General features: G+C 38.9%; 1 protein-coding gene across 1 annotated transcript in view; it reads right to left on the bottom strand.

The window, feature by feature from the left end:
• si:dkeyp-72e1.9 (syntaxin-binding protein 4) overlaps positions 1–14,438 on the bottom strand; it is a 103,186-nt gene that overhangs the window by 36,714 nt on the left and 52,034 nt on the right. Inside the window, exons 4-8 of the mRNA XM_053338081.1 lie at positions 11,396–11,465; positions 11,210–11,284; positions 6,303–6,382; positions 4,336–4,459; positions 2,744–2,885 (exon numbers count right to left, since the gene is read on the bottom strand). Coding sequence (XP_053194056.1) covers positions 2,744–2,885; positions 4,336–4,459; positions 6,303–6,382; positions 11,210–11,284; positions 11,396–11,465 — 491 coding nt within the window. The remainder of the gene's footprint in view (positions 1–2,743; positions 2,886–4,335; positions 4,460–6,302; positions 6,383–11,209; positions 11,285–11,395; positions 11,466–14,438) is intronic.

The raw sequence follows: 14,438 nt of genomic DNA, 5'->3' as shown, positions 1-14,438 counted from the left end.
ACTACAGCCGTCAGTAGATAAAGTCACTGAGTGTTTTGAAAAAAATCCAACTACATACTGAATTTATAAAGTGACTTATGGGTGTGTATCAGACCAGGAGGGGATAGCATGGTCTGAATGTGAGGTACTACTGTTGCCTCTGTAGCATCTACATATTATACTACCACTATGTAAGACAACATCCTGCATGTGTGTCCTATAAAAGTCCTATATGGCTGCCCTTCACACTTGGTGTACTGTATCTGTTCTGGGACTCTGGGACTCCTCTAATAAAGCAGCACTGACACAAAACAACACAAACGACCAAGAAATATTCAAGCAGCACTGTTTAACATTCTTTAATCTAGCATGAAATCCTAAATATTCATCAGGACTTAATGAGCTCACAGGACTGTATTTGTCACTGTATGTTAATTTCCTACAGGGAATCAAGGTGACACTGCTAATAATAGAAACATACTATAAATATTCTGTGTTAGGAGAAACAAAGGTATCAGATTAGTGGTATCTGGAAGAAATGTTGGAAGAGCTTTGTGTTTATTCTTCATTGCTGAGCTACAAGAGTGTTTTGAAAAGTCCCCACTGGCCTGTTATTTACTGCTACACCATACAGTACCATCCCAGCCAGCATGTCCATGTGGGCCCCCGAGGGTTACATTTGGGCTGCAATATGGGTCCCAAGTGGGTTTGTCTGCAGTTTCCATGGTGGTCCCACCTGTGTTTACTCATATGGGCTTCAAGTGGGGTCTGACTGGGTTTCAGATAGGGCCCAACTGGGAGAGACCCATGTAGACCCCATATGTTTGCGCATATGGGGTCTAAGTGGGATCAGAATGGACCTTAAATGAGGCCCATTTAGCCAGCCCACATGGGCTTCACATGTGGGACCCATGTTTCTGAAACAATAGTGATTAAAAGACTTTTCTGTGATGAAAGCTATAGGAAATAAAAAGGAAAAGGGAAAACTATGACACAATGTATTACACCTTTTAACTAAGACATGGAAGAAAGAGATCATGTGAAATACAAGTGAATGGAACCATGAAAATAACAAATCATTCACATCCTCTACCTCCACAAATAAATCTTTCAGGAGTGAATTTAGTGGTTTGACTTGTTGCACTAAACAGCAGAAACTTGCATTGTATAACATAAGTGTTTCAGCTAATGTTAGTTTTAGTTAACACAGTTACGTTGATGTCATGTTTGGTTAATGGTACTAACTTAGTAATGATGTTAGGGACATCACCATGGTAACTGCACACATCAAAGACGGTGACAGCAGAATACTTAGCCAAAACTTCCAAATACAAAAACTATTAAAAATCGAATGACTACTTATTCCTGTAGCCCGTCTACTGTTTTTATTTTACTTTTTACTTATTTATTTATTTTTATTTGAGTATGTGTATGTATGTGTGTATATGTGTATATATATAAATATGTTTATTGCAGCGCTCAATGTTAGTTTGGGGTGGGACTTTTAGTTGTTTTGTATGTTTTGCTATTGTTTGTTCACAAATCTGGAAAACCAATAAAAAGAACATTACAAAAAAAAACACATTTTCATCCAAAGACTAAAATAAATCAAATGAAACTGACTCATATCACTGCACATGTAAAAGGCTAAAGATCTATGATATGTTAGAACTCAGTAACTCAGTCTGGTTGGTTGTAGCCTACAGTATATATTTGTAAAGAAAATACAATGTGGTTGGAGGTGACATCTAGTCATAAAACCAGGATCAGCAGCCTGTGACCTGAGTGTGGCTCAGCACTATTTTATACTAATCTGACGCCAAAGCTGCAGAGGTCTGCATGTGCTCTCTTTCATTTCCTTCTTCATCCCCCTGTCTCACCTCCGCCTTCCTCCATCATGTTCACTTCATTTCCCTACAAGGAGTCCCTCTCTGCTGCACTGCATCCATCTCAGTCACGCAGCTAGATTCATGTTCCTCAAGGGAACCAGTGAGCACACTGAGCCACAAGTCATAATATCATCTTTACAGCAGATAGGGAATTTCTTAGCTAGAATTCATTGACTCACGTGTACATGTTGTAGTTGAAGCATGTCTGTATTGTTTAAGAAGTCTTGTATTATTCCACAACAAGCTAGTTCTATGATTCTTTCAATCAGAGATGCTCCTGAGAGAAAGTGAAGTTATGTGAGAAATGGAGCATATTCACTAAGGAAACTGTCAAACTGCATTTTTCTTATTTACTAAGGTTAGGTTGAGGTTTTCCAGTAAAATGGAACAAAAGTAATACTGTATAAGATTGTGTCTTTGCTATTATTATATTTTAACCCTTAATCTGGCAAAAAACTATATTTGATAACTTAAACATCCAAAATATCCTCCCCATGCCTCTCTGTGAGGATGTAGAACCATGTGGATTTTTTAATATATACAAAAAAGTCAAGTAACAAGCTGTATTTATTCACAGGACTATTTTCTGAAGTGGCCTCCTGACTTCTAATTTTTTTAAAGTTTTATCTAGTAAGTATACAATGTAAATGGGTAGCTCAGTGTCCTGACACCACACAGATTTAACACCCAGACAGTGTCAGTGACTGGTGAGCCAGATCCTCTCGGGATTTGGCGGATACCAAAACAGAGCTAGAAGCTTAAAAACCAGGGCTGACTAATTACTTTGTTCTTCTGGTCCCTTGTTTGCATGATTAAAACATAATTGTATGGCTTGTGGCAACATTATTCGCTTCATCCTTTGCCTCCATGCTTACCCGGTGACAGTCTCCTCCAGACAGCACCTCCTGGATGAAGACAGCAGGGCCGTCAGGCCGGTTGGAGCCTCCTCCAATGGTGATGCCCAAACTGCTGGATCGTGCCACTGTAATAAGTTGAATCACTCCTTCACCTGGATGACTGACAACACAAAGACATATATACACCTAAATATTTCAAGTTAAACAAATGGGTTCCTTTTTGTGAAGGCAGAGCGTACAAAGCACAGACAGATGCTCAGTGGACCAAGGATACGTCTACATGAAAAAACATTACCCATGATGTTAAACTGACCAATTTTACTGTATATAACTACAAATATCCAAACATTTTATATTGACTGAAGGTTTCAATAGTGCACACTGTTTATTAACCCTTACATACTGTATGGGTCAAATTTGACCCATTCTGACATTTGACAGCTCAAAACACCCACATGTCTTGTACTCTGAAATTTGATGACTTTTCCTAAAGTGTCCTACTTAAAATGCTACACATTTTTGTCCATTGAGGCTGTTCTGGGTCAATGTTATGAGGATTTCTACTACACTTCCATAAAGTTCTGCTCATTTTACCTTTACATTAAATACATTTACATCATTATTGCTATGTTATATTTTCATGTCTTAGGTAAAATAGGACATGATATTGTGGATAGTAGCTGTTTTTTCTCCAACAATGAAAAAATACACTCTCTCTGCTCTCTGAAACATCCATCAAGGTTTAATCACACATTTATTGATCAGTCAGGTTGACTATTGATGCTTTCTAAACACATCTGTGGTTTTTATGAGGAGATTCTTAGACCAGGTCAAAACAGACACAGAACATACTGTGAGGGTGTAGAATATGAACAGTATGTAAGGGTTAAATTAAGTCCTTTCTGTGATAGTTTAGTCCAGCTACAGTTTCTGTTTCTGCTGACCTCAGCTTTCATTGCTGCTACACTGAAATGAATATGTTTCATGGAGGTTTCACATATCTCTGTTCCACATGCTGATTGGAGCACTTTACATTCTGTGATCACAGGTCATGATGTAGCTGAGGATTCTTAAAACCTGCAGTGTGGAATGAACATTTGTTATATTTAAGCACTTGCCAAACAAGTTCACACAATGCTGATTAAGCCTATCACTGCTAGTTAAATCTGTGTATACACCAGAGGTTTTAATCTGGTGCTGGGATTGGGATTCCCCTGATGAATCCATTATTACAGAATGCTGGCTAACTTCTGGTTCGCCTTCTGCTAACTTAAATGAGGATAAAAATCATTTAATCATGTGGATGGATCAGATAGTGAATAGATCAGATAGTGAAACATTTCTACACTGTTTTACAGCTGTAACAGTTGCGATGGCGCTATGGTGGAGCTTATGATGTAAGCACATGTCAATAATGTTTTTGTAATTACTCTCACTGCCAGGAGGGGGGGACAAAAGTCCTGCACACCAGCTATAAAACACAAATCTCTCAATATGTCCTGCTCACCTGCCATAAGTAGTAATGATGAATACAGATGTAAACAATGTGTAGATGTGTGTTTAGAAGGAGTATTTGCTGGCTTCTTGAATCCTGTAGAAATAAATCTCACCTGAGGGAGCGCAGCATGGCCCCGCTGTTGTTGTACGTGTTCTGAGAGCCTGCCGGGCTCAACAGCAAAGGACTCTGGGAGCGAGATGAAGAACCAGATGATGTGCTATCCAGGTAGCGGCCTCCTTTGGATTGGGAAAAGAAACGTATATATATATATATATTAACCTGCTCTTTGCTAGGAGGAAGAAATACCATTTAATGCCAAAATGCCTTTAAAAACTTGTAGTAATTATTGAGATGAGTGGCAGTAAACAAACAGGATTGCCCCCTCACATGTCTTTTATAGAGACAGCTGTGCAGGAAATAAACTTCAATCATACTGAAATAGAAGATTTCAAATGGCTTCACTGGCACCGAAGCTCTTCACTGAAAAACATGTATCGGCCTGTCAGACATTTGTTAAGTCTGAACATCTCTAAGCACTGAATAATACCCAATATGCTGACAAAACTAACTGCAGAGCATCCCAAATATACCCCCAAACTGCTTCTATCCACTGCCTTATGTAGAGTATACATGAGGATGCCATGAATTCTTTGATATTAAGAGTTTAAAAGAGCTCATGCTTTTACTCTGGCTTCTAAGTAAGCTTCTAAAAGAAAAGCAAATGTGAGAAAATACTCATTTCAAAGCTCGGTAATGTTTCTATATTAACATGGATGATGTCTGGTTGCATCAAATTCCTCTAAACATAAAATCAAGAGCATAAAAACATAAAAAGATTTTAACTGTAGCTGCCATGTCTTCTCATGTATCAACATCACCCGCTGCACATAAGACACACAAGACTGCTCACATGATCAAACCCTATTTTCAAAATCTACAACAGCTGGCTGCTTCCTACCCAACTCAAACAGATGTTGGCAAATTGTGTAATGGACATGTGCACTTGTCGTAAGCCATTTTTAAAGGCCGACTAACTCCATTTATCCTCAAGGCTTTGCACCATTTTAGGACATAGTGTATAACTGCACCCAGACATGATGCAGGCTAGGTGTTCTGTGCTTGGTGATATGTGTTGGACATTTGCCGACATCGTACAAGATGCATTTAATAAATTAGAGTTAGCACTTGTAGATGAAAGTGGAAAAGAGTGTGTACCAAATATACCAAACCCTGCTGAGCCCCCCAGAACATTTACTTCAGCAAGGTGAACATTTCAAACATTTCCGATTTCAAAGAGCTTCTCAAAATTAAAATTAATTGAAAGTACTCAGAGGAGAAGGAGAGATGGAGTGTGTCTTGCTGCCCAATATGCATCAACCTAGAGCAGCCATCTTCAACTCATTCCACAAAGGGCCATGTGGCTGCAGGTTTTCATTCCAACCAAGCAGGAGCACACCTGGCTCAATTCATTTAATCAGCTGAACTCACTCAGCTGATTGGTGTGCATGTGTGCTCCTGCTTGGTTGGAATGAAAACCTGCAGCCACATGGCCCTTTGTGGAATGAGTTGAAGATGGCTGACCTAGAGCAGTGGTCTCCAACCCTGCTCCTGAAGAGCTACTGCCCTGCATGTTATAGGTATCTCCTCACTCTAACACACCTGATACACACCTCAACTAATAATCAACTCGTTATCAAGCCCTTTGATAATCTTCAGCTGCTTAATCATAGCTCTCCAGGAGCAGTGTTGGAGACCACTGACTGAGACACACACAGGAAATACTCTCTCTATATATAACATCAGTCTTGTGTTTAATTCATTCTTGATGCTTGGTGATATTGTGTTTTGTGACATTCAATAAAGAAAATGTGAATTAGGCTACGTTCACACTGCAGGCCTTAATGCTCAATTCCGATTTATTGTTTGTCTGTTCATATACACTTTTAAATGTCACATTAAATGTGACCTGACTGTTCAGAAACTAATAAGATATGGGTCACATTAGAGCGAACAATTCTGATTCAGGTCACTTTTAACTGCAGTGTGAACGTTGCCTTAGACTGAGCAGGTATTGCTTACCTTGCTGGATGGGAGAGTTGCGTGTTGATCCTGTGCTACCATTGGATCCATATTTCTCCAGCAGCTCAGCAAATTCTCTCCTTTCCAGAGAAACAACAAGAGAAATGCAATAAGAGCAGAGACAGATGAAAAGATGTGCACATACACAGTTTTATTAAACAGGACAGTGGATGAACCAAAACTAACCATGATATTATACCAACTGAAAAAAATCTATTTACTATTATTTACTGAATTTAAACAGAGACTGACATAGCTATAATCCTAAGGTATTATACAAAGTCAGGAACAAATGTTTATTAAATGAAATGAGAGGAGATGACTGTATATATTTAATGTCTCTGAATGTTACTTGTGTATTGTGTGATATCCACAAATCATTATTTTATGCTCTACTCTCATATTTTATGCTCTGTTTTAGTCAAGCTTTTTATTTTGAGAGTTTTGTCATTTGGTTTTTCTTTGTCGTTTTTGCCTACTTTTGAGTGTGTTATGTGTATGAAAGAGTTTAAGATATAATTACATCAAATCAAATAAAACCATATTAAATTAACATTGTTTTTTGTATAGTTTCTTGTAATTAGAACTACTAAGCCTCGTCATTAACTGTCCTGTATTATAGACAGTTATTGACCTGATTACAGTATTTACACATCACTGTGATAACTGGAAATATACTGATGAATATGATATGTTACTCATCATTACTCCCTCATTAATAATCATATCGGCATACTTCAATAACAAACTGATAATTTTGGGGTATAAATCCACAACATCACAGCTTCACAGGACTGGAAACGGTGCATCCGCTCCCTGTTTCTGCTGGAATATCATCATCTATAATACAACAATATAATATCCACTGAGGAGGATGATTTGAATGTGGCGTTTCTAAGCAGATTATGATAAGCAGTCACATTGGCTGCATGGTAAATAAGGACACAAATTGTTCTTGGACAGCACAAAAAGACGACCTTAGACTGCACCTCTTTCATAACCGGCAGCAACAGATGATTGGGTTAAGGGCTGGCTCATTTATCTCACACTGAAATGAATGATCGTAACAATGAAGCAGTCTTTATAATCTGACAAATGGTCACACGCATTCTTTTGATCATTGCTGTTGCAGCTGGTTCGGATGTACGCTCTTATTTGCTACATAGCAATGAGCTAGCTGTGCAAGCTACTTGGAAAATGTAGTGAGCTAAGCTACCAGTTAGTCTACATTAAATGAAGCTTCACTACACTGAAGCTTCCCACCAGAGAAATGTCTCAAGTTTAAGTACATCAAAGCTTTTTTTTTAAACATCGAACCAACTTCATTCCAATTCATTGCTATCTAGTGATCAATAAAACTGTAAGACAGATAGGCAATACATGTTCAGTTCAATAGTTCATTAAACTGTTCTCTCTCTGCTTTTACTGCTACAAAAGCATGGCAACAAAAACCAACAAAAACATAGTCACATAATCACAACAACAGGTGGTGTGTATATGATAGTGTGGGGGAAGTACACTTGTGTTTGCATGTATGGTTCATTTAAGGCACATTTGGAGGACAAATTATAAAATGACCTCAAAAACTTGGTTCAAACCACAGGAGCAAAATAAGAAAGATCTGCTCCAAACAGTAACAGCCTGGTTAAAAATGAGTGACGTCAAACATGAATTCAAGTAAACACATTCAAGTATTTCCCAAAGCTAACAAAAACAACAGAAACAGAAACTTGTCAAGATACGGCTATGGAGATTAACGAGATGAACTAGGACTACAACCCCCCCCCCCCCCCCTTCCCTCTGTCATTGTCACCTGCTGCGCTCTTCCCAGCCCTATGCCTCTCTGCAGCAGAAGGATAGGTACGTGACATCACATGGAAGAGCGTCTGTCACCTAGGTTACTGCTTCAGACCGCAGCAAAAACTCAGCTGCATTCAAGGTCTAGAAATGCCTGGGGAAATGTAGCTTCTGTGGACACTACTGTGTTATTTGATCAGTAAAATAGCTTCACTACTGAAAAGCTATTTGATGTAGAAAACAGCGGCGTTGCGACCATGCTACTGAGAAATGTAGTTAAACCAGTAACACTGCTACTTCCCAACACTGTATATAATGTTTGTTCTTCCTAGAAATGCAATATTTATTAGTACACCTGGCAACACTTTCAAAGCATGTACGTATAGAATTTGAAATGTTCCAACTTGACCCTGAAAGGTAGTATCATAAAACACAGTGTGGCAGACAGCAGTGTGTGTGGAAACTGTACTGTAGTTGAAAAAAGGAAAGCCACATTATTTTTGACAATGTTGTCTTGTGTTTTATTGTGGCTTACGTAGGTCTGTCTCTAAGTTCTAGGCCCTGCTGAGCGTATGATAACAGTAGAGTGGGGATTTCATTTCATTATATTTACCGAGGTTCTCATAGCTGGTATGCATGTAGCTAGTGCTAAGCTAGTTTTGACTTGTTCTTAAAAGAAGTAGAGGGAATTTGTTTGGGGGTAAGACACAGACAGACAGGCATAATCCCCCTTCTCCCTGCCACCCACTCCCCCCCCCCCTCCAGCTTCTCTGCTGTGGGCTGCATGGTAGTAAGAGCACAGATTAACATACAAGGCTCATCTCGTCAGGAGCACAGTCCTAGGTTAAGCCTTCTCCTCTCCCTTAGTCTGCTGTCACTCCATAGCAACACAAAGTTAAGAAGGTGGTGCTCAGGTTACCATGCCACTGACACCACTACTGTTTGTAAGAATAAGAGTAATAATCGCCTGGAAACTGTCACATGACTTGTTAACATTTTGCTTCACATTCATGCAGTTCACTATGTTGATCATGCCCAATAAATCCATAGTGTGGATGTGTCACAGCACTATTACCACTATGAACTTCTCATTTCTGACACGCACTCTCTCAAATAGCTGAGGTGTAAATCCTGCCTGTGTCAGAGTCTCTTCAGTGAGGATTACATGTACAGGCAGAACCCAGCTAACATTTTTAGGAAATATCAGGGCTGACACTCATGTGCAGTAGTCTCACTCGTTTAAAATATGCAAATCCACTATTACCTTCCTTAACTTGCAGTTAAGGATCATGAGGTGGATTTGAGGGGAAGATGAGGCCTGTGATGGTAACAGCTGGCACTGACCTTGTTTTGACCATAAACTGGTTACGGTGAGATTAGAAAACCGGCGGAACACTAATACCACCAGCCTCTGCTGCCAGTATTTCCGGTATCTGTTTCATATGCTGTCTACAAGTTGTTTTGAGATCACATAGTCACACTACTACTTTCATTGTGGCTGCTTTGACAGCAAGACAGTCTGACCAAAGAATACATGATCCATAGGTCTGTTTCATGTACATGCTGACTTATAAGAAACAGATCATGAGGAGCAAACATGAAGTCATGTGGACTGACAGATAACTCATTCATTAGACTGCTGTGATGATGTCATCCTGTATCATTAAAACTACATGAACACATGGAATGAAATCTACACCTGATGTATTTCTCTCTCTTCTCTGGTGTCAGAGTTCATGAAGAAATAACTGATCATAAAAGTTGTTAGTTCAGTACTAAAACTCAATCTCATTTTTATCAATGATGACAAACAGGTAGAAACAGGATGAAAAAGAGGCATCTTGTACCATGAGACTGGTTGGCTCCACTAGCATGATAGGCAGTATCATCACAATGCCATGACCTATTCAGTAGTACAGCCTTTATTCCTACTTATCCTACCTATCTAACACCAATAGTCTTCCAAATAGTTATATCAGGAGACGTTTTATCCTCTGACCCACTGCATCTTTAAAAGTCTATTTGAATCCAATCTTCAGCCAAACTAGAAACTACAGTGCCTTGGCCTATTCAGGTATCAAACCACCGTATAACTAGTTCCACTAGCCTGATCAACAGCTGCTAAGAGCAACCTCTTTGGAATGACAAACTTTTCTTGAATGCATCATAATAGCATATTATTTTCTTGATCACTTTCCACAGTTCCATATCTACAAACACTAAATCCTGTAGCTGTACTAGAGTTTGCGAGCAAACATACAGCAGAGTTCACTGGAAGTACACTAAACTATCTTGACAACACAAAACCAGATAAACAACTAGTGCAACTGTTTGTAGTACTATTTTTTCTTTTCAGCGAATACAGTTGTTTTCATTAGCTCTGATGCAGAGTGATTGCAGGGGGAGCATCAAACCCTCCTCAAAATGCTGGCATCACTCCCAGGATGCTTGTTTAAAGAGGTTGCCAGACTTGAGCCTTAGAAACATGGGCTTTAGATCTCATTTATGAAAAAAAACAACATTCAATTTGGAAATTTAAAATGGCCATCTCTTCTCTAATTACATATGTGAGATTAACCACTTCAAGTATGAATCAAATATTAAAGAACCCAGCCAGCATGTCCATGTGGGCCCCATAAGGGTTACATTTGGGCTGCAAATATGGGTCCCAAGTGGGTTTGTCTGATGTTTCAATGGTGGCCCCTCTTATGTTGGTGGTTCTGACTGTGTTTAAGGTAGGGCCCAACTGTGTGAGACCTACATAAGCACCATATGTTTGCCTATATGGGGTCTAAGTGGGATCAGAATGGACCTTAAATGGGACCCATTTAGCCAGCCCACATGGGCTTCACATGTTGGGCCCATGTTACTGAAAATAATAATTTGGGCAAACTGGGCAAACTAATAATTTGCCCAGTTAAAGCCTATGGCCACGTAGCCTGCATTTAACCCACACATGGACATGCTGGCTGGGTATGAATACTGAACAGTAGGCTAGAAAGTTATGACTCTGAACTGATAGTTTACTATACAGATGTTATTTAGCTTTGAGGAACATTCACAAAATGATCATTCCCCTAACAAGCACCGTGGCACTGTACTGTACTTACTTTGCTTCCTCATCTCTGGCTATGAGAAGGCGCATGTGATTGGTTGCAGAGGCTGCTCTCAGGACGTCCACAGCTCTGAAAAGGAAATGCAAGAAACAAAAACACATTACATGATTGTTACAGTGTCACTTCGGTCAATAATAGTGTTCAGATAAAGATAAGAGCAGGTAGACTTTAGTAGATTACCTCTCACTTGTGACTCCTACTAAACTGTCCCCATTCACCTCCAAGATCTGGTCTCCTGGCAACAGGTTTCCTGTCACAGATCAGAGAAAGGTCAGATAGTAGTCCAACAGCGTACAGTGGAGGTAGCTACAGGAAGAACTTGTAATACAGTGTCATTTTGTGCACAATGGTGAGAAAACATTTGTATTAGCTCAACAGGACCAGAGGATAGCCTATGTGAGAAAGTAAGTAATGAGTCAGGTATGTCAACATAAATGGACCAAAAGCAGGTATGTCCACAATACCTCCAGAAAAAACACGAGCAGCACTGGACGATATTTGACTCCACAGTAAGTTTACTTATCTACACAGGTTCATTTCATTTGCAGGCAACCACACCAAACAATTGACACAGTTTCTTTGATTTGGAATGAGTTTTTTAAACTTTGAGTCTTACATTTTTGGGGCTGTTGCCAATAGGGAAACTAACAGGGTTGAGGAGTAACGGATTACATGTAACGGCGTTACGTATTTAAAATACAAAATACGAGTAACTGTATTCCGTTATAGTTACAATTTAAATTGGTGTATTCAGAATACAGTTACTTTCTTAAAAAAGATTACTGATTACTTTACTGCACCACGCAGGTTGCACTGTGCGGACGCATGCAGCATTATGCACGCGCAAATACGCTGCAAATCAATGCGCTTGAGCACTTACACAACACCAAATGACAATTGCTGAAGTGGACAATAATGCCTTTTTGCCATGAAAATACAGAGAACATTTTACCTACACACCTGGTAAAGAAGGTTGCAACATCAACGTGCAGTGCAAGCTCTGCTTAGCTGCTAAGCTGCATTCAGCATCGAGAGACTCCACGTCTAATTTGAAGAAGCATCTTGAGTTAAATTGGCTAATAAGCATTAGCTAGCCGGTCGGGTGTTATAAATTATAACCATTGTGTGGGGAGTGGGGACAAAACAACGGAGAAATTAACCCGGTGTCGTGCCAAAAAGTGATCGTCTGCCAGAATCTGATTTGCAGCCGCGGGAGCGCGCACAGCAGCCCGTTGAGCGGTAGCGCTATAAAACGTCTGATTTTCTTTGGATTAAACGGTCATAATATGCATATACACACAATTATCACACAATATCACAACTGTGGCCAAAAGAAGTGTAGTTTGTAGCGAAATAAGGCATGGCAATTACGTGATAGACATGTCTCTACAGTGTGTTTGATTTATGGGTGTGTTTTCAAGAAATTATCACTTTTGCAATGATCCTTGTGACTCTGCATTGTTTTTTATCTGATCTGGGCCCTACGTAGTATTTGCTTCCCATGTTTGGATGTGTTTTGTATATCTAATATTATTGTTTATGCCTACTATTAAAATAACAAACAGTTTTCACCTGCCAAAAATTGATTGGAGGCCAAATGCAGTTACTGAATGGTGATTTCTGCCTAAATATGACTTGATCTCATTCAAGAGCTTCATAATATAAACACTAGAGCTCACAGGACAGTTTGGAACTCTTTTAAAGGACCATTTCAACACAAAATGGGCTTTTTCACCTGCCAAAAATTGATTGGAGGCCAAATGCAGTTACTGAATGGTGATTGTAAGTGTGGCTCCGTCTCTTTATCTTTCATAAAAAACACACTTCAATTATGGAGCGAGCAGGTAGTTGACGCGTGTCTTAGGCCACAAAAAACTCCACAGTTCTTCTTTCTCACGAGGGTTTATTGAAACCTTTCTTAAAGTTACAACAAAAAAGAAATAAACTGTGCAGCAATCCAAACTTAGGCGATAATCATTATCATAAATCCACTTTTGTCACGTTATCTTGTTATCACGGCTGTCACGGTCAAAAACTAGTGTGCTCTCCTCGCCTCCATATTCGTACTGAACTAAATTACGCACATAGGCTATCACATTACGCACGTCTCAGCCAATAAGAAGAGAGCAGCTGCTATTAACCAATAAGTACTCTTATACCTCAAATAATACATAAAGGGTAAATCCACCAAATTAAATTATTTACCATCTTGCGTGTAAATTACAAAATGGCTCTAACAGTGATTTCTGCCTAAAAATGACTTGATCTCATTCAAGGGCTTCATAATATAAACTCTAGAGCTCACAGGATAGTTTGGAACTCTTTTAAAGGACCATTTCAACACAAAATGGGCTTTTTCACCTGCCAAAAATTGATTGGAGGCCATTAATTTGATAATGAAAAGTGTTTTCTTGCTTTAAAAGACTTCCTATTATTCAACAGAGCAATATTTAGCTCATTATAGATTAACCTTTACTCTGTACCCTCTGGAAATGGTGTAAAGGGCCAATGCTACGCAGAAAATGCAGTTTTTTACTTGCCAAAAATTGATTCCTGCTCCAAATTTGATACTGAAAATGGTTTTCTGCCACGATATGTCTTCATGTAACTCTTCAGAGTTATATTTACCTGATTATACCTTAACCAGTACTTTACTGTTGAATGTCTGCCACATGACTTTAAAAATATAGAACTTTCCTAGACTGTTATTTCACTATTTCCTTTTTCAAAAGTCTTACTTTATTAAAACCCTGATTTTTTTCATTTCTCAATGTGAATCTCAGTTTTAAAGCAAATGAGGAAAAAAACAAGTTAACAGTTATACTAATATTGTTTCCCAGTGCTGTAGTAAACATTTGTAAAAGATTTAGCCTTTTACAACGCTTTCTGTACTTACAAGTCAAAGTTATGTCTGTAATTACTACATCATTCTCCATTTTCATGCTTTATTCCAATAAAAATGTGGTTTGAAACTGTAAGAAACTTTGCATATGTTGCTGTTATCAAAATTTTAATGACATTGATGCAATGGACATTTAAAATGTTCATTTTATTAAAAGACTGTTCAAGTAATGTTGCACCAATTTTTACTGCATGTCTTTTAGATCATTCATAGATCATTCATGAGACACAGGGGGCTAAATCCCTCAAGATGGGCATGTGAGACCATGCCCCACCCAATTCAAAATTATGCAACGTCCTGTGGGGCCTATGCATTGAAGGT

Source organism: Scomber japonicus, chromosome 18, assembly GCF_027409825.1.
Source record: "Scomber japonicus isolate fScoJap1 chromosome 18, fScoJap1.pri, whole genome shotgun sequence".
Taxonomy (NCBI): domain Eukaryota; kingdom Metazoa; phylum Chordata; class Actinopteri; order Scombriformes; family Scombridae; genus Scomber; species Scomber japonicus.
This window is presented reverse-complemented; position numbering and strand designations above follow the sequence as displayed.